Source organism: Blennius ocellaris (assembly GCF_963422515.1).
Source record: "Blennius ocellaris genome assembly, chromosome: 8".
Lineage (NCBI taxonomy): Eukaryota > Metazoa > Chordata > Actinopteri > Blenniiformes > Blenniidae > Blennius > Blennius ocellaris.
The window spans coordinates 1,671,701-1,695,700 of NC_137657.1; the positions used below are offsets into that span (position 1 = coordinate 1,671,701).

General features: G+C 43.8%; 1 protein-coding gene across 1 annotated transcript in view; it reads right to left on the bottom strand.

Moving 5' to 3' along the window:
• Positions 1 to 17,419, bottom strand: part of LOC308133759 (adhesion G protein-coupled receptor B1-like) — a gene marked incomplete at both ends in the record, with an annotated part of 182,655 nt that extends 165,236 nt beyond the window's left edge. The window contains one exon of the mRNA XM_080501270.1: positions 16,687 to 17,419. Coding sequence (XP_080357396.1) covers positions 16,687 to 17,419 — 733 coding nt within the window. The remainder of the gene's footprint in view (positions 1 to 16,686) is intronic.
• Between the last annotated feature and the right edge of the window lie 6,581 nt (positions 17,420 to 24,000).

Sequence of the window (24,000 nt, forward strand, 5' to 3'; positions counted from 1 at the left end):
TGCGCTTGCTTGTCTTTCATAAGTCTTTCATAATTCCTTTTTTCACTGGGCTCCCCTGTGCCTGCGTCCGAGGCGACGGTAGCAGTAGCGGTAGCTGGACGTTTACTCCTGCCTAGCCATGCATCCATGTTTACAGTCGGCATGCAGCTAGAGTTAGCTAGCTTCGCGAATCGTGCGCGCCCGCAGCAAGAACGTGAACCTTTTTTTTTTTTTTTTTTTTTTTAAAGCGCGCCACTTTATAGTCTTTTCATATTATGTGCATTGTAGTGTTACAATCACTGTGGACGAACTGCTACTCATGGAAAATAAACGTATGGCCTTACTAAAAGTCATGATATAATACAATATAATATAGTATTTTTTTTTTTTTTTGTGTGTGTGGATACTGTAGGGTAATTTATAATCTTTCTGCGTACCCCCTGCAATACCCTCGCGTACCCCTAGGGGTCCGTGTACCCCCGGTTGGGAATCACTGCTTTAGAGTGTAGCCTGAGCTTGGTGTCAATGAGTGTATCAGTCAGACTGTAATCATGCTGGTTTAAAACAGCTGCAACGCCTCTCTGTGCATTTCAGGATGGATTTCAAGGTTTTATTATTCGTTGTTAAGTGTCTTAATTGTTTTGGGCCATGTTATTTGTCCAACCTGCTTTTATGTGATGAGCCCCTGAGGTCCTCTGGATCCAGTCTGTTAAAGGTTCCTGATTGGACCGGGGCCTGCTGGGTCTAAAGCTGCAGTTCCACCACACGTTCAGTGCCGGGGCTTTGTGGGGCGGTGTGGATTTTCACGTGGTCCCACTGAAACACTAGTGGATGGTACGGAAAGAAACTTTGACCACTGGGTATGATTTTCCGCCATCCCTCCATTGAGGTAACTAGCACCGAGGAACGGGTCTGTGAGGAGGACCGACAACGCAGCAGTCTGCTGACTGGTAGTGACCATCATCACTCTCAACTTGCCTGCAATATTGAATTATTCCATCGGCCGTAACCTTCCGTTGTTGTTTACTTATAGTGCCGCAGACGCTGTTGGTGTTTTTAGACCCATCTTTTTAGTTTAGCATTTAATTAATCAATTCAGTTATTTGACATAACTCAAACGTAATTTGAGGTTCCCAGTGACCTGTAGACTGGTTCCCTGGGCTCAGCCTGATGGTGCTATGCTTGCTTGAAGGAGGTCATCTCAAAGTGAAATGATGTTTAGCAATATATTCAGAAAGAATTCCACTCTTCCTCTTGAAAATGCTCATTTTGCCCATTCCTGGTAATTAAACTAATTGTTTGCAAAAACCTTGTGTCTGTTTTTGATCCGACTTGAATATCTGGACTCTTCTATTGTAATGAAATGCTGCTCTAATGATGATCACACCATTTCATCTTTTTCTTTTTCTTTACATTTTGCACTTCATCCAATCCTTTTCAGAGATGTTGCTCCATTTCATTGTGTTATAGGAGCTGAATTACATCCATCACTGGTGAGTCACATTAATATGACCTCCCACACACTGTTCTTATTAAACCACACGCTAGATTTAGTGTTGCTGTTTTCAGAGCTTACATTAAGACTTCCATAGTAGAAGAAAGAAGACTAAACTGTGAGCTTTACATTCTATCACATGTTTGGGATTCATTGTATTTTCATATTTTTAATATGTCTGAATATAGAAGCAATGCAAAAGGTGCTAGTGGTGCATTGATGAAAAAAGCACAACTCAGAGGACCTGGAAAGCTTTTCTCTCTGCCTTTTTCAGGTGATTAAGAGTTTGCAGCAGGTGTGAAAAGGAAAAGAATCCTCATCCTCAAAAAGACATCTGATGATGTTTGCACATCCACTGAAGTGTCTGTTGCGCTGTGTATCAACAGGAGGAGAGTCACTAATGGGCATCATTGTCTTTAATTCAACAGAATAATGTCTGAAGAATAAGTAAAAACATGAGCATTAAAGATGGCTGTTCTATGGAGGTTTCCATAAATGTTAGTGTGAAGATTAAATATCAGAGTGAAAGATAACGATACCAGGACAATACACATTAAACTCTTTGAAGCACATGATGGTTACCTGTGGAACAGTTCAAACTGCTGAGAGGAAACATTTTATAGGTTTGTTGATGCAGCTACATCATTTTATGACCTGAGACAGGTCATGATAATAACACCGCTGATTTCTATCTGGTCACCAGTCAGGGGGTCATGGCTATCAGGCAGGAAGTGGACACTGTGTCCTTATAGTCGCTGTGTTTGAGGCAGAACAATTTGCAGATTTGCATTAGAAAAGGAACTGAGCAGTGAAAGCTGGACCACTGGATCATTGCATCTCCACAAAACTACCGCCAGCGTTGTTTTTTGTTTTGTTCTGTTTGAACTGGTCTGCAGTGGTCAGTCAGGGTCATGGGGGTGGAATCTCTTTAATGCTTGGGCTCAAGCTAAACATCTTGGTGTCACAGTACAGCTTCAGAGCAGATTCCAGGCCTGCACAGGTCAGGGCAGCATGAGCTGAAGGTGGAGAGTGACTGTCAGGTCTGACCAAACTGACAAACTGCTGCAGAAGTTCATTTACTGTTTCTTCTCATGGAAACCTGTCACAATGTACAGAACTGCTGCATTTGTTGAAAGACTTGAGACGAACGTCACACCGGTAGTTCACATGTTGTGATCAGCGTCGACTGCTCTTCATCTGCTATCTCACATTTTATTACATGATTGGTATTTCAACGATTGGAGATGATCAGCATCAATCATTGATGAACGACTCTCCCTTTATGTTACTTTAAATGGTTGTTTTTTTAGTTTTAAAAGAATACAAACATCTCATCAAATATTCCCAGTTAGTGTCAGTCACAGTTGTTATATCATGTAACCATATTTTTTTTGTTTTCTGTTTTTAATTGTAAATGATGCAATATCAAACTAGATTTCACTAGAACAACTCTTCATTCATGTACCAGTAGTGGGAGCTGGTGTACCATCAGGTATAGGTTCACGTATCACAGTTTGATAATCAGTGGTTTCATCTCCCATCTCCTCTCCACATCCTCTCTTAAACATGACTGAGAAGGAGTTTTAAGGAATTTGCTAACTTGACTGCTATTGGATCAGCTCTGGGAATCAGATTGAACTATTTCCTCAATCACACTTTCTTTCTGTTTGTTTGAATGTTTAGTTGTTGTTGCTTGCATCTTATAATCTGAGTCAGTTTCTTTTACTTCAAAGAAAATGTGTTGGATGGTAAAGGACCATGTCACATTCATTCAATGGACACCTTTGTTCAGTGAGGAAAAAGAGCTTTGGTCACATTTGATTCAGTGGGATGTTATCTTCAGTCTAAAGATGTACCCTCCCCTTCATGCTTAATGTCTTCCTATGTTGAAAAGTAATATCGTGAAGCGGGAGCAGCACAGAGATGCCACACAGACCACCTGGATGTGTTGCATTCTGCAGAAACCTTAAAGAAAAACTGAAACACACTCCATTCTGAGCTTTGTCCAAGCTGTGCGTTCCTCTCATAGCCAAACATGCGAGCATCTCTTGCTTTGTTTACCGTAACTCAACATTTCCACTGCAGTCAGGTCATAATGAGACATACTCCACACTGATCCACCTCTGGAAAGCTTCACTGCTGGAACCGCTACACACCCGTGTCAAATGCATTCCCAGCCATCCCGCTCATGCGTATTTAAATGTATCAAGGTCACCTTTCAACTGCTCGGGCTTGGCCTCATCACTTTGGCTGTAATAATAGCGATGATTCCTCACTAATTTTATATCATTATCATTACAAAGATGAGAATGTTGACATGAAAACAAGGCTTTGTGCTCTTTCAGACTGTGTTAACTGACTGTGTCTCCCTAAAAACCTCCAACAGCCTGTGAGGCTTTTTGTGACCTGGACAGTCACACACTGCCATTTTCTGCCACCGCGCCTCAGTTTATCCTTACCCTCATGGCGCTGCCTGTAGTGAACACACACACACACACACACACACACACACACACACACACACACACACACACACACACACACACACACACACACACACACACACACACACACACACACACACACACACACACACACACACACACACACAATATCAGTTTTATTTGCTCTCTCAGTCACCCTCCCACACTCATGAGGGAAAAGTGCATGGTTGCACCACAGTATGAGACGGTTTTTTTTAAGTGACATTTCACGAGCTGTGTGTGTGTGTGTGTGTGTGTGTGCGTGTGTGCGTGCGTGCGTACGTGCGTGCCTGCGTGCGTGCGTGTGTGTGTGTGAAGAGAAGCTAATGCATTAGCCTTGCTCCAGGATTCCTTGGCGCTCCGTGTGGAGGCGGGCTGGAAATCCCTCAGTTTAGCTCCAATGTGCTGCAGCCACGCAGAAGCTCGCAGGGAGACACGCTCGCATTCATCTTCCTCAGCTGCACTCAGCTGCCAGCCGGCATAGGAAGAAAGTGCAAGTCAGGAGGGTTTGGGAGTATTTCATCCACACTGTTTTAAAGAGTCTGGTCCTTTAATATTTCTTTATCCGTCCATCACAATGAGAGGGTCGGACAGCAGTGATTAGGCTGCGATCACAGTGGAGGAATTGATGCCTCTCAGCGATTCTGCCATTCCCAGTGAAGACAGTTCTCCTACAGCTTAAAAAGAACAAGTGAAATGTGCAAAGTGTGATTTCACTGGCTATTTGCTGAAAACAAGAACCAAAAAATCCATCTCAGAGACTTTAGACCAGGGGCCTCCAACCCTGGTCTGGGAGAGTCCCTGTCCTGCCAGCTTCAGCCCTGCTTAATCACAACTGAATCTAATGATCATCTCGAAGCCCCTAACAAACCCCCAGTAATGAGCTTCATGGTAATCAGGTGTGCCACCGCAGGGAGAGGCCTAAAGGCTGATTCATACTCTAAAAGAACAAGAAGAAAGTTTGGCAGTGCTTCGGCCAGCTCCTGTTTGTTTCGGCTGTGCCAACCATCCTGGCCGAAATATGTCGGTGCCACACTGCCACACTTAATAACTATCAGTCATTTCTACAATTATATTTAGCTTGTAACCTTGCTACTGTGTGAGGCCCGCAGCTCATTCACATGGTGAAGGCATACTTACGTGATGTACCTGAACGCATCATGAAAAGCTGTCAGCTCCTGCAGTTAAAACCAGATTAACAGCGCCACTTCGACAAAAACTCTCTCTTTTATCTTTAGTACGAGAAATGCATTTCTGAAAACATTGGAAACAAGTAAGCTGTGCATGTGAAAAGTTAAAATGCCGCTTCACAGACGTGTAGCTGCTGTGAGGGGGCGTGGCCTGCGAGTTCAACAGCTCTCCTCAGAGTATGAGCAGTTCTGTCGAAAAAGCCTTTTTTTCAGCAACTGGATAACGTCACTGCTAAATTTTCTTCTTGTTCTTATATGTTCTTATGGGAGTATGCAGGGGCCTTAAGGCTCCTCCATACTTTCCACTTTGCTCGTCTTCAGACCGATTCAACTTTCACGTGGACCGCAGATGTGCACGTGTTTCCATACATTTCAGGGTTCACGTTGGCACTCATTGCATAATCTACCAATGTAACAATCCCAAAAGTATTTCCACTTCTGGTAACCGGCGTTCTCCTTCTATAATAAAATTGTTTATATTTCACACAAGGTGTTCTGAGCCATCTGGACCTTTATATTATTTAAAATTGTGATTGTACAGACGGGGATACCGGAGGATCTCCAAACACAAGCACCCAATCCGTGTCCATTGTTTCCATCACCACCAATAGTTGGTGGTGAAGTTTGTGTTTTTGACACATCCATCTCTCTATCTGTCTGTCTGTCTGTCCGTCCATCCATCTATTGGTTTGTATGTATGTATTTGACCAACTTTTCACAAAAACTATTGCCCCGAATTGTATGAACTCTTCAGGGATTATTTGCCATCATCCAATCCTTTAGATTTTCAGACTCAGCAGCTCCTGGAAAAGTAAGATATTTCTTCCGTTGTGGACAAACTGGACTTCCACCATGAGCCGTCTGTTTCCCGGAAGCTGCCGTTAGCGGCCTGCTAGCACACTGCTAACCGCTCCAGAAACACCGGTGCCCAATGACATTGGTATCGGTGTATCTGTGTACCCACGCTCAGTGTTTCGTACAGTGATGTTGCTATCTGACAGGCAAGTTGGCATGGTTATGAGCTAATGGCTAACATGATAACAATGCTAACTTGGTTCAGAGAAGAAATGTGGCATTGGGGAAGGTATGCACTGTACAGAGTGCCCGTTGGAGTTGCGTTTGTTTGGTGCTCTGGTGCGTTCAGTCTGTGTGGTCACAAACATTGGACTGCATGCAGTCGACAGCAGAGGGGTACTGGAGCTTCGCTCACAGGGTGGATGACGGGATTTACGTCACATGCACCAACGTGGACCCAGCAGAGATGGAAAGTATGAACTGGCCTAAAACTATAAAAGCGTCTACAGGACCCGAGCTGCAGTCACCTGATTTGGGATGTTAATCACTCCTAACTGATAACAGCTTCTTCAGGCTGATCACACTCATTTATCCATCTGTCATCTTCAGGTTTGGAACACAAGGCTGCATCCAGCCAACACTGGATGAAAGACTATAGAATATAGACTAAAGAGTATATAAAGGGTAAATTCATGAAATGTCACAATCACAGACACACACCCACACAGGGTGGATATAATGAGGCAGATGGAAATGTGGAAATATTCTGTGAGGAATTATCACTTCCTGTCTCAGTGGACAGAACGAATAGTGTCTAAAGGCTGTTTTATGCTTGATTCCTGGGAACGACATGCAGAACTTAGAACCTAGACGTGTGGAATCAGCATGAGAGAACGTGTGCCATTTATACTACAAGCTGCTCCCGCTCCCAAACTGCAGGGGGCAGTGCATTGCAAACAGAATTCCTTCCAGTATTAAAGTAGAACAAAAGAAGTCGACTCCTTCTCTGTGACACCAGCAGGTGATCCTGCAAGTGGAGAGCAGAGCCGAGCATGCAACTGTAGTTTCAAATTAAAGGTTCCCTCTGTTGAAGTCTGACACTGAAGCAAACAGACGTCTATGAGACAAATCTTGTGTTTCCAGTGTGGATGTGCAGCTTTCGGCTTTTTGTATTTTTAAAACTAAGTCTTCAGTCCTCCTCCTCTTCAGCTCTGCCGTTTTTTCATGTGCGTCTCCACCCATGCAGTCGGAAAAATTTGGAGGCGCACGAAGCGGTGATGTCCACGTGAACAGGTCCGCACGGAGGGGCGTGGCGGCTAAATGACGTAATTTGGTCACACAAAGCCATGCGGAGCTCGTGGACGTGTCAACAGAAAACGGCCTCAAGTGCTCACACACCGACATGACGTCAGTCAACTGGATGAAGAAATATTCAATCAAATCAACGTGATCAAGACTCATTGGACATGTCGTCAATGAGGTAGTAACTGAAACCCGTTTGGTTTGAACAACATTTAGAATCAACTAATCAAAATGATGTTGTGGATAAATAAAATAGTTAGATTTTAAATTGTTTATATTTGATTGGTGATGTTGAGAAACTCCTGGAGGAATGACAGAATCTCCAGAGATGGATGGAACTAATTCATGAGCTGCTGGTCACTGTATGAGTGTGACAGCTGATGGTAAGCATGCTGAATGCAAAAAGCTAAATGCCTAAAAGGCAGTCAAACCACACACTGCGTCTGTCAACCATGCAACAGATTGATTTTGACTTCTCACCGCTCAGTCACATATTATATCGTGATATAAATGCTTCTCATCACAATAACAGCAGTGAGAAAGGTGATGCGCATGTTGCTTTTAGAACCATTTAAATACGAATGCAATGGTTAAGATAAATGTTGCTTTTAGGCATTGTAAATAGCACTGCGTGTACTAATTAATCTATTAGCAGTAACTCCATCCAGGGTTCTGCACGTTCTGCTCAAGGCCCGATATTGCACATTTATGAAAGCAAATGAGCTGAAAGGACAGAGCTGAGTGAAATCAATTATAGTTCAAACAACAGCTTTACACATAAAGCATCAGCAGATCTCTGAGGCCATGTTTACAAGTACTACGGTATTTATAAAAACTGTGATATGTTTCTGCATTTCAGCCTTGTATTTACACATTAATGCAGCTACGAGTAACCACAAACAATGATTTCTGAAAACTCCGGCCACAGTGGAGGTTCAGAAAAACTCAGTGTCTCTGTTTGCATGGAGAGGGATGGACAGAGAGTCACGTGATCACATGCAACACAAGCGTCATCGGCGTCGTCTGTGTGCAACCCATTTTTACAGTTTGACTGCTGTAATGAAATCCAGTGAAAGCTGCTTGTTTCAACGTGATATTCTAATGCCATTTAGGAGGAGCTCCGCTTCTTTATCAGTCCAAATAAATGAACTGCGCACCTTTATCACGGAACAGGAAACAACTTGAGCCATTCGTGACGTCAAGTACTTTTGCACAACTTCAAATGGCTATCGTGACTTCATGCTTCTCGTTACACTTCCCCCTACAGGTTCGGCTGTTCATAGTAGTTCTGAACCAGGTGTATATCTGGGTCTGTGTAAATAGAATTTTTTTGAAAAAAGGAGATGGGGAAATACCGTTTTTGTTTTGGCTTTTTTTAAACCCTGGTATGTGTGAACATAGCCTGAGCTTTCTAGGGATGAAACACAATCCGCTTTACAGAGGCTCACATAACTTCTACAGATCCACAGATCCTCCACACACGCACACACACACACACACACACACACACACACACACACACACACACACACGCACACACACACACACGCACACACACACACACACACACACACACACACACACACACACACACACACACACACACACACACACACTCACGTCCACGCCACTGGCAGTATGATGTTTTCATGCTAATTTTTCAAGTTTTGAGAAAACTGAAACAACCAAAACAAAGCGGTGAAATAATACGCCATTGCGCCATGCTGACAGCATGCAGCAAAGAACCATAACATTATGACCACTCAAGGGTCAGCTCAATAGCACTGATATTCTCTTTGTCATGGCATCTGGTAACAGGTGCAGTAAATCAGGCAGCAGGTGAACTGCTTGTCTTACAGCTCAATGTGTTCGAGAAGAAAAATGATCAGTTTGGGTTTAGGATGGCTCCATTACTGGATCTGAGCATCTCCAAACCTGTGTGTTTGTACGTGTGTGCTTGTCTGACTGCTCACCTGTCCAGGTGAACCTGACTGTGTATAGAGGACATACAGTCTGTCCAGAACTTGAGCAAAAAGCAAAAGATGACATTGTGGAATTGTAGAACTCTAGAATAGTAAAAGATTCTGTATCCATCACCGTTCGTCCTGCCTGGTTTGTTATTGGGAAGACATAAGGAGTCGTCAGTGGACTGAACGCTGGCTAATCGCTCCACAGTCTGGCAGAAATAACATCAGGGCAAATCTGAAGCTCTCAGCTAGGAAATGGTGATTTGTACACCAACCTCCATGATTATTGAAAAAATCATGAAGCAACTACCGTATTTTCCGCCCTATAAGGCACCTAAATACCTCAAATTTTCTCAAAAGCTGCCAGTGCGCCTTATAACCCGGTGCGCCTTATATATGGAAGAATTGCTCTACTCCAGACTGCTATTTGACAGCTGAACAACCAGAAGCTTTTATTTTGACAACTCTAACTCCACAACAGGATCTTCAGAGCGGACGACACTCCACACAACACCTTCATCACTCATGGTTGCACACCAACATTCTAACAAACCAAAATAAACTAGATGAAATAATGACTCCCTAAACTGGGGAACAAAAACACATAAACACAATCAACACAACACCAAGCCCAACAACAACCCATAATAACCTCCAACAACACAAAACATGAATTCCCATCATGCCTTGCATCCTGAGCTCCTCAGTGCAGCCGATAGCTGCAATGAATTATGGGAGTTTCTGTTTGTGGTGTTTTAAATGCAATTATTGGGGGTTCTATTTGGTTTGTGGTGTCGGTAATAATTGTGTTGTGTTGTGTTTTTGTTGCTTAGTTCATGTAGTTTAGTTTATTACCGGTAGTTGTAAGTTGTCAACCAGCAGTGAAGAAGGTTTTGTGTGTAGTGTCCTCCTGGCATAGGCTGCAGGTAGGACTATCAAAATAAAGTGTGTGCACCTCTCTAGGTGTTAGAATCAGTGGAAAATGTAACCTAATGGCTTTGAGCTGTAAATGTTGCTGACCACTGGTATATTCCATGTGCTTTATAATGCGGTGTGCCTTATATATGAACAAAGTTGTAAATTATGTCAATCAATGTAGGTGTGCCTTATAATCCGGTGCGCCTTATAGTGCGGAAAATACGGTAATCCTTTTTATGTCTTTGTGTTTTCAGCTGCCTTCACTAAACTTTATTTAAAGAAACATTGCTAGTAAATGTCTTTCTGGCTCATTTTCATTAAGTTTTATTCACAAATTCAAGGATTGTCTGGTGTCCTGTGAAACCCTGTCACTGTTTGACCTGTTATGATCCCACCGGTGAACAAAGCTGTTTACATTAGGGATGCTCGATATTGGCTTTTCTACCGATATCCGATATTCCGATATTGTCCAACTCTTAATTTCCGATACCGATATCACCGATACCGATATCACCAATACCGATATATGCTGGCTTTTTACATAAAAACTGTTAGGTAACAACAACATAAAATATCTCCTACTGTGGAATTAACACATTATGCCTAATTTTATTGTGATGCCCCACTGGATGAATATGTGAATCAAACATGGCTTTCCAAATGTACACACTGAGAAAAATAAGAGAACAACAACTTAAATTATGGAAAAAAGTGCCATATTTATTTAGTGTTAGAGAGAAACCTCAACAACAAACTCAACAACACCACAGACAATATAAAAAAAAGGAAGAGGCATATCTTCAGTCCATTAGTTGTAAACAGTCAATGAATGAATAACTGGACATAACTTGTCAAATAATAGACTCAAACTGGGCTCAATCTCTTTTAAGAGTAACAAAATAGTGCAAATATAAACAAGAAAGGCACAGAAATGCTCACAAAATTAAAACAGCCCTCCTTTAAAGTGCAACAAAAACAAAGACTGAAGTTGACTCGTCCATATAACTGGTCTATTTCTTTCCCCATGTCCTCATGTGTAAGAGGGAGATTGTTCTGTATGAATACAAGCATCTCAGCATCTCAGCAATGTATGAGATTTCTCTTCTCATCAATGATGCTGAACACTGGTTCACTGTCAACACTGGTGCAGGGTGCAGTCAGGTACTGGTACCAGTGCTGAACACTGGTTCACCGTCAACACTGGTGCAGGGTGCAGTCAGGTACTGGTACCAGAGCTGAACACTGGTTCACTGTCAACACTGGTGCAGGGTGCAGTCAGGTACTGGTACCAGTGCTGAACAGTGGTTCACTGTCAACACTGGTGCAGGGTGCAGTCAGGTACTGGTACCAGTGCTGAACACTGGTTCACCGTCAACACTGGTGCAGGGTGCAGTCAGGTACTGGTACCAGAGCTGAACACTGGTTCACTGTCAACACTGGTGCAGGGTGCAGTCAGGTACTGGTACCAGTGCTGAACAGTGGTTCACTGTCAACACTGGTGCGGGGTGCAGTCAGGTACTGGTACCAGTGCTGAACACTGGTTCACCGTCAACACTGGTGCAGGGTGCAGTCAGGTACTGGTACCAGTGCTGAACAGTGGTTCACTGTCAACACTGGTGCAGGGTGCAGTCAGGTACTGGTACCAGTGCTGAACACTGGTTCACTGTCAACACTGGTGCAGGGTGCAGTCAGGTACTGGTACCAGTGCTGAACACTGGTTCACCGTCAACACTGGTGCAGGGTGCAGTCAGGTACTGGTACCAGTGCTGAACACTGGTTCACTGTCAACACTGGTGCAGGGTGCAGTCAGGTACTGGTACCAGTGCTGAACAGTGGTTCACTGTCAACACCGCTGCAGGGTGCAGTCGGGTACTGGTACCAGTGCTGAACACTGGTTCACTGTCAACACTGGTGCAGGGTGCAGTCAGGTACCAGTGCTGAACACTGGTTCACTGTCAACACTGGTGCAGGGTGCAGTCAGGTACTGGTACCAGTGCTGAACACTGGTTCACTGTCAACACTGGTGCAGGGTGCAGTCAGGTACTGGTACCAGTGCTGAACAGTGGTTCACTGTCAACACTGGTGCAGGGTGCAGTCAGGTACTGGTCCAGCAGGGAAGAGGGCCTGGTTGAGCCTCCAGTCCTCCACGGACATTTCATTCACCGGGCTTCTCCTTCTTAGCCACGAGTCCAGCGTGTTGTATTTGTTGTTGTTAAACGTCATCAAGCGTGCGCCCGTAAACGTCCCATGCTGCGTTCATGCAGACTCGGAAATTCCAATATCGGTTGTAAAAATCCGATACCGATATTTCCAAATGTTACATTTTTAAGCCCGCCGATATTATCGGACATCCCTGGTTTACATGGGTCCACTCTTCAGGGTTTTGTGGTGTATTCTATCTGGAGATACAAACTGAGAATCAAAATCCTCCTTTTAGCTCCTTGATGTCATGAGAAGATGTGGATCAGTGTTCCTCGGTGAGCTGCTCAGTGTGCCTCCACGGCATGTCACGGCGTCCTTGCTTCCTGCTTTATTGAATATTTCACACTTGGAACGCTGAAATTGAGAGTGCGTGATGTGCCACCGAGATGCTGACCTGGAATCATTGTTGCTACGTTTTGATGTTTGCTCCTCACCCGGTTCACTTTACTTGTGACTCCTTCTCTTCGGTGTCTCTTTTGTTCAAACTGAGTCATGCGCTTTCTCATCCACTCACATCACTGTGATCCGTCCGTTAATCACTCACTGTCCCCCTGCTGTCCTCTGAGGGCGAACAAATGAATCCTTTTCTGCTCCGTGCCACACGTCGTGACACAATCACACTCCGACCGAACACACACACACACACACACACACACACACACACACACACACACTACAGCACCACCACCACCACCACCAAAACGTTGACTTTCATGAAAAATGTTTCTGCACTGCTACTAGCACCTAATATTCTGTCCCCAAACCTTTACTTTGACCATCTGAATGTCACAATGTTCCTAAAATAGCCCTGAAATCACCAGTCTGCTCATCTTAAAGGTTAAAGATTTATCACACAGCCAGGCTGGCTCCACACCGTGAGCTGGGAGATCCATGGAAGCATGAACTCCAGCTAATTAGTAGCAGTAATATTGAAAGAAAAACAATTCATCATGAAATCATTAAAGCGGCTTCTTTTTTTTCTAACGATTTTAAAGTGCACACAAACACTGTGGAATGAATCAAACGGATTATTTACAAGGTCAAATGTGTTTATCCCGAGGACAGAAGCATATCTGCTCAGGTCCATTGGTCGTATTAGAAAGGTAATTCTGACCTAATTCATCTGCAAGTCAATACAGTGATCTGATCCTTTCACTCACCGCCACCACCGTCACACACACACACACACACACACACACACACACACACACACACACACACACACACACACACACACACACACACACATACGTGACGTATGAAAGGTGACCGTGTCAGTGTGGAGATGCCGCCCCCCTTCGCACACTGTCACTTAATAGTTTCCTCAGAGGCTAACGGCAATTAATGGTTTATCAATGAATCATTAGCGCTGCAGGAACTGAGAGGCCGCGCTGTGAAGCCTTGCCTGCAATCAGTCTGTGACAAGAGTGACCTTTGTAAATATAACGTCTCTCCAGTTACTCACATGGCATCAGTTTGTCTCATGTTACACCACGATGTGATGGATCCAGGTTGTTCCATCAGCAGCCAATGATCAACATTTTCATCAACAGTAGCCTGCTTGTTTTTGTGTCACAAACTACATTTAGAATCATTCAGTCCACGAGAATAATAGCTAACAATTTGTGACCAGAGATGGCTGCTGCAAACATAATCTCAGTGAAACTCGCAGACACATTTAAAAATATGTAGAAGCTTCTGGATCTGAGGCCAAAACATGTGATTCATCTCACTGGTTGAAATAGTTTCGATCAAATACGAATCAAGTGCATATTTGAAAGAGATGAAAATCTTCTGGTCAGTTTAACTTGTAATTATTGACATGAAAAGAATATACTCCCATCTATTCACTGGGGGTGGGGGGTTTAGCTTTACTACTAGACCCAGAATCAATTACACGTATTTAGAAAAAAACATACCAATTATATTGGACATGTTCTAAATAATAGCATAGCACGTAATTCAAAAGTGGCAGAAATGAATAACAACAATACTTTAGTACTTGAATAATAATTGGCCCCTTCACTGGACATTCTGCACTTGGCATTAGCAGCTGGTGTTTTAATAGCTGTTTCAGGGCCTGATGCAGTGACCTATGATGTGCAGGTACCTCATGTTAATTTGAATGTCAAGGCAATCATTAATTGCCTTTGTGCCCAAGTGCAAATCCCCCACCCGGATTTATCCACCTTTAACCTCCTCCCTCACCATAATAATAGACACGTTACCCCCTGCAGTGGCAATGAGCATGAGCCCTAAAGCTAAATTACGATGTGTGTCAAATATGGAAATATGGCTGTGGGTACTTTGAATGTTCATCTGAAGTGAAATGAAACTGCAGTTCACTTCAATTGCACAGCCTCCTCGAGGAAGCAACAGATAACAGCTGAAGAGAGGCTTTATTTACCTTTTCACTTTGATCTGTTTTCTGATCTAAAAGTTTGCAGTTCCCATTGAGTCTTAGAGTACAAAGGGCCAAACGAGGATGAAGCAAAAAATCCAGAAAGTACTAATAGGAGATGCTCTGGTCCTGAGCGGGATGAGAGAAAAGCCGGAGCGACAGCAGGTCTCACCTTCCATCTGCCTCCATCTGATGCTGAGCTACTCCGTCCACCAGGCTCATCCCTGAACCCTCCGCCTGCTAAAGGTCCGTGGACCAAACGGCCCCGCCTGTGACCCAAACAAGAGCCATCTATCTTCATCAGCCCGGTCCACCTCTGACAACTCCCCCTCTCCACACTCATGCTGCCCTTCATCCTCCTCACCCTCTCTCTCCCTCTCCCTCTGTATCGTTGTCTTTCCTTCATTCATCACTCACAACGATCACCTGTCTGAATCCCCTCTTTATCGCACAGTGGGCCATAACCACTCGGCTCCCCGACCTATTTCCACACAGAATCCATTACCGTTCCCGAGCCTCTCTTTGTCTTCATCCACCAATTCAATCCATCCAGTCATCCATTTCACCAGATATTCACCAGCTGCTTGCCTCTTCCACTCATCTATTTCAGCTCAGAGCTGCTGCTGCTGCAAGAAGAAGAAGAAGAAGAAGAAGAAGAAGAAGAAGAAGAAGAAGAAGAAGAAGAAGAAGAAGAAGTAGGAGTAGAAGCAGAAGAAGAAGAAGCAGCAGCTCTGAAGGTGTGGGCAGAAACACACCAGGAGAAAAACCGTAATGTTTCACCGCTACATAAACTTACAGTGGATGGTATATTTCTTTTTATAGTTCTCACACCTGAAGGCACCAGCAACCCACGCCCCACTGTTAAGCACCGTAAGTGGGCTTATATAAGTGCAATAACTAAGTGAAGAGGAGGCCGGGGCAGTGACGGGATATTAGCTCGGGAGACGAGAAGAGGATAACGCAGGAGATACCCACTGCAACATCTCCGCTTGGCTGGCTTCCCACGAGTGGCTCAGTATCAGCCCACTATGAGCCTGGGGAGGCAAAGCTGGGGAGGCGGTGATGGCAGCTCCTCAGAGCAAGGGGGAGGAGAGGGACGAAGAAAATCAGACCACAGGGAAAGCAACGGAGAGAAACAGGGAGAAAGAAGGGAGCAATAGATGGTGGAAAGGTTAGGGGGAGTACAGGGAGCTGAGAAATGTTCCATCCCTCCGGCCATAGTCCTGACCAAGCCAGGATAGAGACGTCAGGCCACATCCTGTCAGCTGAGGCAAAAGGAGGGGAGCTGGGATCAAGCAGCAGACAATTAGACTCGGAGCCACAGCCCCTCAGCACATCACATTTCAGCCTTATTCTCTCTCTTCCTTATTCGTCTCTAATTACATCACTGCAAGCCCCCACTGCTGCATTATGAGCATCTCCACCGCTATCAGCACAAGCACTTGATTCTCATCTGTTTCCAAAAGCCTCCCTGAGGCTGATCGAGTGTCTGTCCTGGACCGCAGTAGGACGGAACACGGTGCCGACCTTGTAAGGTCACAGAGCTCACTTCGATCAGATGAAATCCTAAACCCTCCATTTCCATCGCTCTCCCATCCATGGTCAAAGCACTCCACTGGCTTTTAAGCCAATGTCACACAATTGTCCTCACTTTTTACAAATCATACACATTTTCCCCTACTTGATTGCATCTGAAGATACCATTTCTCTGTCCCCTTGCTGAGAGCATGCTGAGTGCCAGCACTGACCTTTTGAGGTCAGTCAAAACAAAAATCTATCTATTCTGCTTTCAGTTCAAAATCAAATCTTCTGTTGTTTTACAAAGAAGGGGAAATAATTGTTCATCTCTGCACCTGTTTCAAGAAGCTGTGCAGCTGATAAATCAACAGTGAAGTCATTTTTTTAGCAAGTCAGCTTTTCAAGGTTGAATTATTGTAAAAAGGTTTGGACTCACCAGCTTTCTGCCCAGGTTTTCCCGTCTCTTTCAGGCCAGGTAAACAGTTTTCTAGGTAAACTCCATTGTGATAGCAGCTATCCCCCTCGCTGAGCTGTGGCGGGGGCTCCCAGCACAAACATGGTGTCTGCATGATGCCACAAGGTCTGTTGGAAGAGCTGGCGGCCAAACAATCCTCCAGCCACTGGCAGAGCATCTGGCAGGCCGCCATGCTGGGGTTGCGCTTCCCCACAACCAGGTACTCTGTTTTAAATTCCCCGACACCACTTGTGAGGTGCGTGCCCGCCCGGAAAGGTCCCTTCTTCATTTGTAGGAACTGCTTGCCGGCCTCCAGGAAGGCCACCGGGGATGAGGTGTCGCAGAGCTTCACCACCTCGTCGAAGCTCTGCATGCTAAGGTAGGTGCGTGTTGTCTCCACAAAGGAGTCGTACTGGAATGTGCGGAGCTGTGATGGGATGCAGTCCTCTGAGGGTTTGGTTACTTTGATGAAGATGGTGTAGCGTCGAGGGTCGGGGTTCTGGAGGGTCCAGGAGCAAGGCACAGTGGGGAACACCTCCGATGACAGAAAGGAGCCAAAAAAGCGGCTCTGAACTAAACTGGAACAGGAATCTGACTCCGGGCCAGACGGGGCGGCGTGACACCAGCCTCCCATCAGCAGGAGCACAAAGTACGAGAGCAGCAGTGGCAGCGTCCACTTGGACAGGCCAGGAATCAAATCAACAGAGCTGGTCATGGTGCAAATGAAGACAAGAAGACCTTATTACAGAGTGAGGCCTGGCTGCCGGCTTCGGATCAGTCCACTTCCCCTTCAGTAGCGTGAAGAGATGAGAAAAGGAGGGAGAGGAAGGAGAACGATCCCTCTCAAAGATCCAGCAAACGCCCCATGGCTGAGCCAGTCCACAAGAACCTCACCAGAACCTGTGAAACAGAAAAGACCAGATCTGAATTAGATATGGAGAATGATCAGACAACAGGACAGGAATACACACTTTTCTACAATAATCATCATTTATTGTTTGTGCTATAAAATCAAGAAGGCCGTAGTGACTTAGGCTATGGAGAGCAAGTGGAATAAAAGCAGATGGCAGGTGGAGCCAGCAATCTCGTTTAGTTTTTCTTCATTACACAGTTGGAATCTGTCTTCTCCTGTGAGACAACTGCTTCCCCCACACGTCTGCTCAGATATTTCATTCTCCTGCACATTCATTTGTCCAATTGTAAAACTATTAATTACAAAATGGCAACACCTGCAGTCATTCATTACTCCACTTTGTCAAGACTGAGCCACAAACAGCAGTGACACGCTTAGTGCTTGTCGTTGTGGGGGCTAATTAAAGCCAAACAATTAGCTACTGTTTTGCCTGTAAAGTACACATTTGAACAATGATTGAAAAGTTTCTCACCTCACTAATGTTACCATGTGTTATTGCACTATTTTTTAATATGCAAACTTGCTAAAATACAATGATGTCAAAAAGAGTTGTAGAAGAGTAAGCAATGTAACTGAATTCAGCTTGCCGGTTTGCTCCTGTGGTAAAGCGAGGAGCAGTTTCACATGCGTTAAAAGGATGATGTGGCTGACTTCAGACAGGTTTTTTGTGTTATTTGGTCTGACACATGTGGCTGAAGATCTGAGTGAAAGACAACATGATATTATGAGATACTGACTAACTATTATGGTCATCCAGCTGAAGAACTTCTTCACACCCAAGCTGCCACGCAGCACTTATCAACATCTGCAGTAGCTCGATCAGCTTTGTCGATGTTCAAAAAGAGGTGTAGCCTTTTGACTTCCGGAAGACGTTATACTGTGTACAAGGACACAACACCACAGAACTTGTGGAACAAAAAGGACATCACACAATGCCAAAGTTCAGATGATCCCAGATGAGGGTTCTCTTGAAGTAATGGCACCTTAACTTCCTGACATCCAGGGAGACGAGTTCACGGCCTTCAGAGCGTCATAATTAAAAACTTCTATTCATTAGCAGCAACAGCACATCTGGTGAAACTAAAAAACATAAAGATGAAATTCTGATTGGCATCAAAAGTCTACTTGACACAACTCCTTGATCCTAATGTTAAATTCATTCAGTCTTCATCCACAACGTGACACAGGTCCACTTATCTTCAGCTCAGTGACATAAACTGTATCGTCACTGATATTTCACACATGAAAGTTCCTCCGCAAACTTAGTCAACGTTCCAAACATCACATGTAACTCTGAGCATTGATTTCTTAGACTGTAGACACTTGTGCTCAGGCGGTGACACGTTGAATGATCTGGTCCTTCAGTCACCTCGTCCACCATGCATTCATTCTGTTATTTTAGTAAGGCATAGCTCCGTTAGTAGAGTGCTCGTCTCCCAATCAGAAGATTGCAGGTTCGATTCTCATCTCTGCCGACATGCCGAAGTGTCCTTGGGCAAGACACTGAACCCCAAACTACTCCCAGCCGCCGAGCTGCAGCCGCCTCCAATGGTGTGTGAATGAGTGAATGTGATGAGCTATGTAAAGTGCTTTGGGGCTGCTCCCACAGCTATAAAGCGCTATATAAGTGGAGTCCATTTACCATTTGAAAGCGCCATCAAAATCAGTTCCACCACGCACATGTGGCGGCACCTTGGCGACAGACAGGAGTGGATCTTTATCCAGAGCCGTGATATAGATTTCATATGAACAAAAGCTGACAGCTCCTCTGTGCACTGCAGCCAAGGAAACCAGCAGGGTGAAGCCTCCCCCTGATCAATCACAATGATCTGTGGGCCTGAGCATGTCTGGGGAGGCTGCCGAGTCGGCTGGCGTCGCACACAGGTTGTTATTAACGGGGAAAAAAAGAAAAGAAGATGAGTCATGAGTGCCAATATAACACAATGTGAGTAGAAAATCCAGCCTGTGTCATATTAAAGTTTCCTCCGTGAGCAAGTGAATGAAGCAAACGTCTGCTCAACTGTTTCTTCTCTTTAATGATCAAATGAGAAGAAGAAGAAGGTTTTAACAGTTTCTCTCATCGCCGCAGTAACTAACTTGGTGTGTTTATAAACATTCACATTATTTAGGATTGATTGTGTTTCTTTGTGCTTTCCAGTAATTACTCAGATTGTGGAAGGTCAGCACAGTCTTGTTTGTCTCACTAGAGTTTCATAATGAGCATCTAAAAGAATAATCAGTGTTAGTTTTTTCCCCCAGTGTTTTTCAATCAGGCTTTTCCCTTCACTGACATACATGAACGTTGCTAACATTTAGAATGATGTCATTCAAATACAATTCGTAAGAATTTACTTCAGCTTTATTTGAATAGTTTGCAAAGTACCTAATTTAATGCTTTAAGCATGTACCTTTACTTTTATTTCATTCAGTGAAAACTCGTAGTTCCAGTTGAAGGATGTACCTAAAAGATGGTGCACAAGCATCATCAACATCCACCGGCTCCAAATTGCTCCATGCAAAAAGTCTCAAAGGCACCAACTTCTATGTTTATCTGTTGAACCTTGTCACTGGGGAAGAGCTGCTGGTCGAACTCTTGCTGGAGCGCCTGAACAGACAGACTGTTTAATGGAAGAAGACTGGTCAGTGCTTCACCCTCAGAGACCAACGCAGAGATGTTGAGATGACTCACTTAATGGAGCTGCTCCACTGAATCCACTGGAATCAACAGCACAACAAACTATCAATACTGTGGAAAAGAGCCTTTTATTCCAACCAGCTTTGGAAGCCGCTCATGTTGGCTTCCTGAGGAATACTGTCAGAATAGAATCATCTTTTGTTTTAATTGTCAAACCAAACTAATCATACTTTATTAATCCCCTGGTTGAAATTCATTGTTTTTCTGATGGAATCAAATAACTGAGTTTTCTTCACAGTTTGATTTCTGAAACATTGTAATTGGATGTTTTTATAGAAAGAAAACAACAATCTTCTCAAGCTACTTCACTATCTAATCTTCACTGCCAAACGTATTGACCACATGTTTTTACTGAGATTCGAATCTCATTGAAGGAATATTAAGACTGGTTTCTCTGATCATCTTCCTCAGTCAATAAACACATTCAATCTAAAGATGTTTGACAAGCAGTCCTGAGGAAGATTTCAAGCTGTTTCTTGGAGAGGATGTTTTTGTTCCTCCTCCTTGGTGCTCGGTACCTCAACGGAGGGGGTGGAGGAAAATCGTAGCCGGCAACCTTAACCCTAACCCTTCTTTCCGTACCATCCACAACTGTTTCAGTAAGGACACCGAAAACTCCTGTGACGGCCAGGCACAGAAAGTGTGATGGATCTGCAGGCTACTATTATTTAGTCCATAGTTTGTGGAAAAATGGAAGATGTAACAGTGAAGCTCATACCGTAGAATATTAATTGAAAATGGCGGTTGGGTTAAATACGTTTTCTTCCTCCCAGTACCTTTCAGGCAATATTAGAGCTTTCTTTCTTTTAATGTTAATTGTATCTTGATATGACATGTCACAAACAGTGTTGCCACAGTTACTTAAAAAAACTAATCTGATTACTATTTACTCCTTAAAAAGTAACTTAGTTACTTCACAATTACTTGTTTTTAGAAGTAACTAAGTTGAATTATAAGTAACTTTTTAGCTACTTTCAGCAGCTGCCAACAACACCCCCCATCATCTGGACACAAAAATTACGACCAGTTTTGCCCAAAACTCTGCTGACCCCTGCCTCCTGCACCTGCTGATACATATTTAACCTTTGACCTTCATTCTTTGTTGTATTTATATCTGACTCATGGTTTGATTCTCACATTTTTACTGTTACTGCTCTTTATTTACCCAGTAACGCATTGCTAATCAATGTGTTACCGGCATCACTGGTCACGAATAATGTGATGACTTTGTCTCACTTGTGCACCACTGTGGAACTATTTTGCCTGGAATGAATGAATGAATGGATGAATGCATGAATGAATGATGAATGAAATCTGAGACTTGTCTATGTCATTAATTTGATGTTTGGACTTTAGTGCAGTCAGGATGAAAGTTGGATTGTTATTTCCCACTCTGGAGCGGCTCTGAATCATCTCACAGCAGGATCTTATAGCCACGTAGCAGGAAAGAAACAACTCCTGGAGAAGACGAAACTCAGTCTTCCTCAGAACACAATCGTGAAATCCCAGAAACTCAAACCTCTTGTCATTCATGGAATCTCATGTTTCATGGTGCTTCCGGCTCCTGTCACATCCTGGCAGCACTGACCTGCTTCCACCAGACAACCTGCAGTAACAGAACCAACAGAGAATAACGAGATGGTCTCTGTTGGCATCTTCACCACATCCATTTCTAGACCTCCTCCTCTTCCCTTTCCTCCTCCTATTCATGTTGCTCATCCCCCTCCTCTTCCTCCTCCTCCTTCTCATCTTCATCCTCCTCCTCCTCCATCAGCCAACACTGAGTATTGTTCTAATGCTTCCTGCTCGTGTCCAATCACACCCCATTCCTTAGCCCCAAACATTACACATCAGCACACCAAGCTCTCCATTGATGTCCATCTTTGAAAAGCTATCAGACACAGAGCAGCTATTAATACACTTCATCTCCTGAGCAGAAGAGATCTGAGGCTGCACATGAGCTGCAGGAGCTGTCTCCTACATTACACTGGACCCAGAGGTTGAACTCAAGGTTCACTGTTGATTAATCAATACAAGTATTTGAATCACTACTATTACATGTGGTATCATGTTTTCTCAAACTCTATCAAAGGACTTGAAACTGCTGGGTTTTCCTGTTCAACTCTGATGGCTCTGGGTCGGTTATGGACTTCAACAAAGGTGAGACAAAGGATGGAAACTGTACATGAGAACAGTATTCTCCTTTCATGATTCATTAAATGTTTCACTACAGGAAAACATGTTGGTGACCATTTGGTGGATTTAAATACCTCATCAACATGTTTCAGTTGAGGAAACAGTCCTCGTCATATTCAACACAGCTCCTCTATTGGTGTCTCTTTAATATCTGCACAACCACAGAACACTTTTTTTTCTTACTTTTTTTATTAAAAGCCCAACATGTCCACATGAGCAAGCAGGTTTATTTGTGACTGTGGAAAGGAAAAACTCCCTCTAACAGGGAGAAACCTTTGCAGAAACCAAAGTCAGAGGTGGAGGAATTCTGCTGACCGGTTGGGGTGAAAGGATAGAGGAGAGGAGAGGAGAGGAGAGGAGAGGAGAGGAGAGGAGAGGAGAGGAGAGGAGAGGAGAGGAAAGGAGAGGAGAGGAGAGGAGAGGAAAGGAGAGGAGAGGAGAGGAGAGGAGAGGAGAGGAGAGGAGAGGAAAGGAGAGGAGAGGAGAGGAGAGGAAAGGAGAGGAGAGGAGAGGGAAGACAGAGAGCTAGATTGGGTGGGGAGATACATATAATACCCTTGTTAGTGCTACATATATTATTTACAGTTATCACACTGATCCAAATATTTTCCAACTGTTATGAGATTAAACCAGCCTGAGCAGCTCTATCTAGACAGTAACATGATTTTCTAGATTAAACCAGCCTGAGCAGCTCTATCTGGACAGTAACATGATTTTCTAGATTAAACCAGCCTGAGCAGCTCTATCTAGACAGTAACATGATTTTCTAGATTAAACCAGCCTGAGCAGCTCTATCTAGACAGTAACATGATTTTCTAGATTAAACCAGCCTGAGCAGCTCTATCTAGACAGTAACATGATTTTCTAGATTAAACCAGCCTGAACAGCTCTATCTAGACAGTAACATGATTTTCTAGATTAAACCAGCCTGAGCAGCTCTATCTAGACAGTAACATGATTTTCTAGATTAAACCAGCCTGAACAGCTCTATCTAGACAGTAACATGATTTTCTAGATTAAACCAGCCTGAGCAGCTCTATCTAGACAGTAACATGATTTTCTAGATTAAACCAGCCTGAGCAGCTCTATCTAGACAGTAACATGATTTTCTAGATTAAACCAGCCTGAGCAGTACTATCTAGACAGTAACATGATTTTCTAGATTAAACCAGCCTGAGCAGCTCTATCCAGACAGTAACATGATTTTCTAGATTAAACCAGCCTGAGCAGCTCTATCTAGACAGTAACATGATTTTCTAGATTAAACCAGCCTGAGCAGCTCTATCTAGACAGTAACATGATTTTCTAGATTAAACCAGCCTGAACAGCTCTATCTAGACAGTAACATGATTTTCTAGATTAAACCAGCCTGAGCAGCTCTATCTAGACAGTAACATGATTTTCTAGATTAAACCAGCCTGAGCAGCTCTATCTAGACAGTAACATGATTTTCTAGATTAAACCAGCCTGAGCAGCTCTATCTAGACAGTAA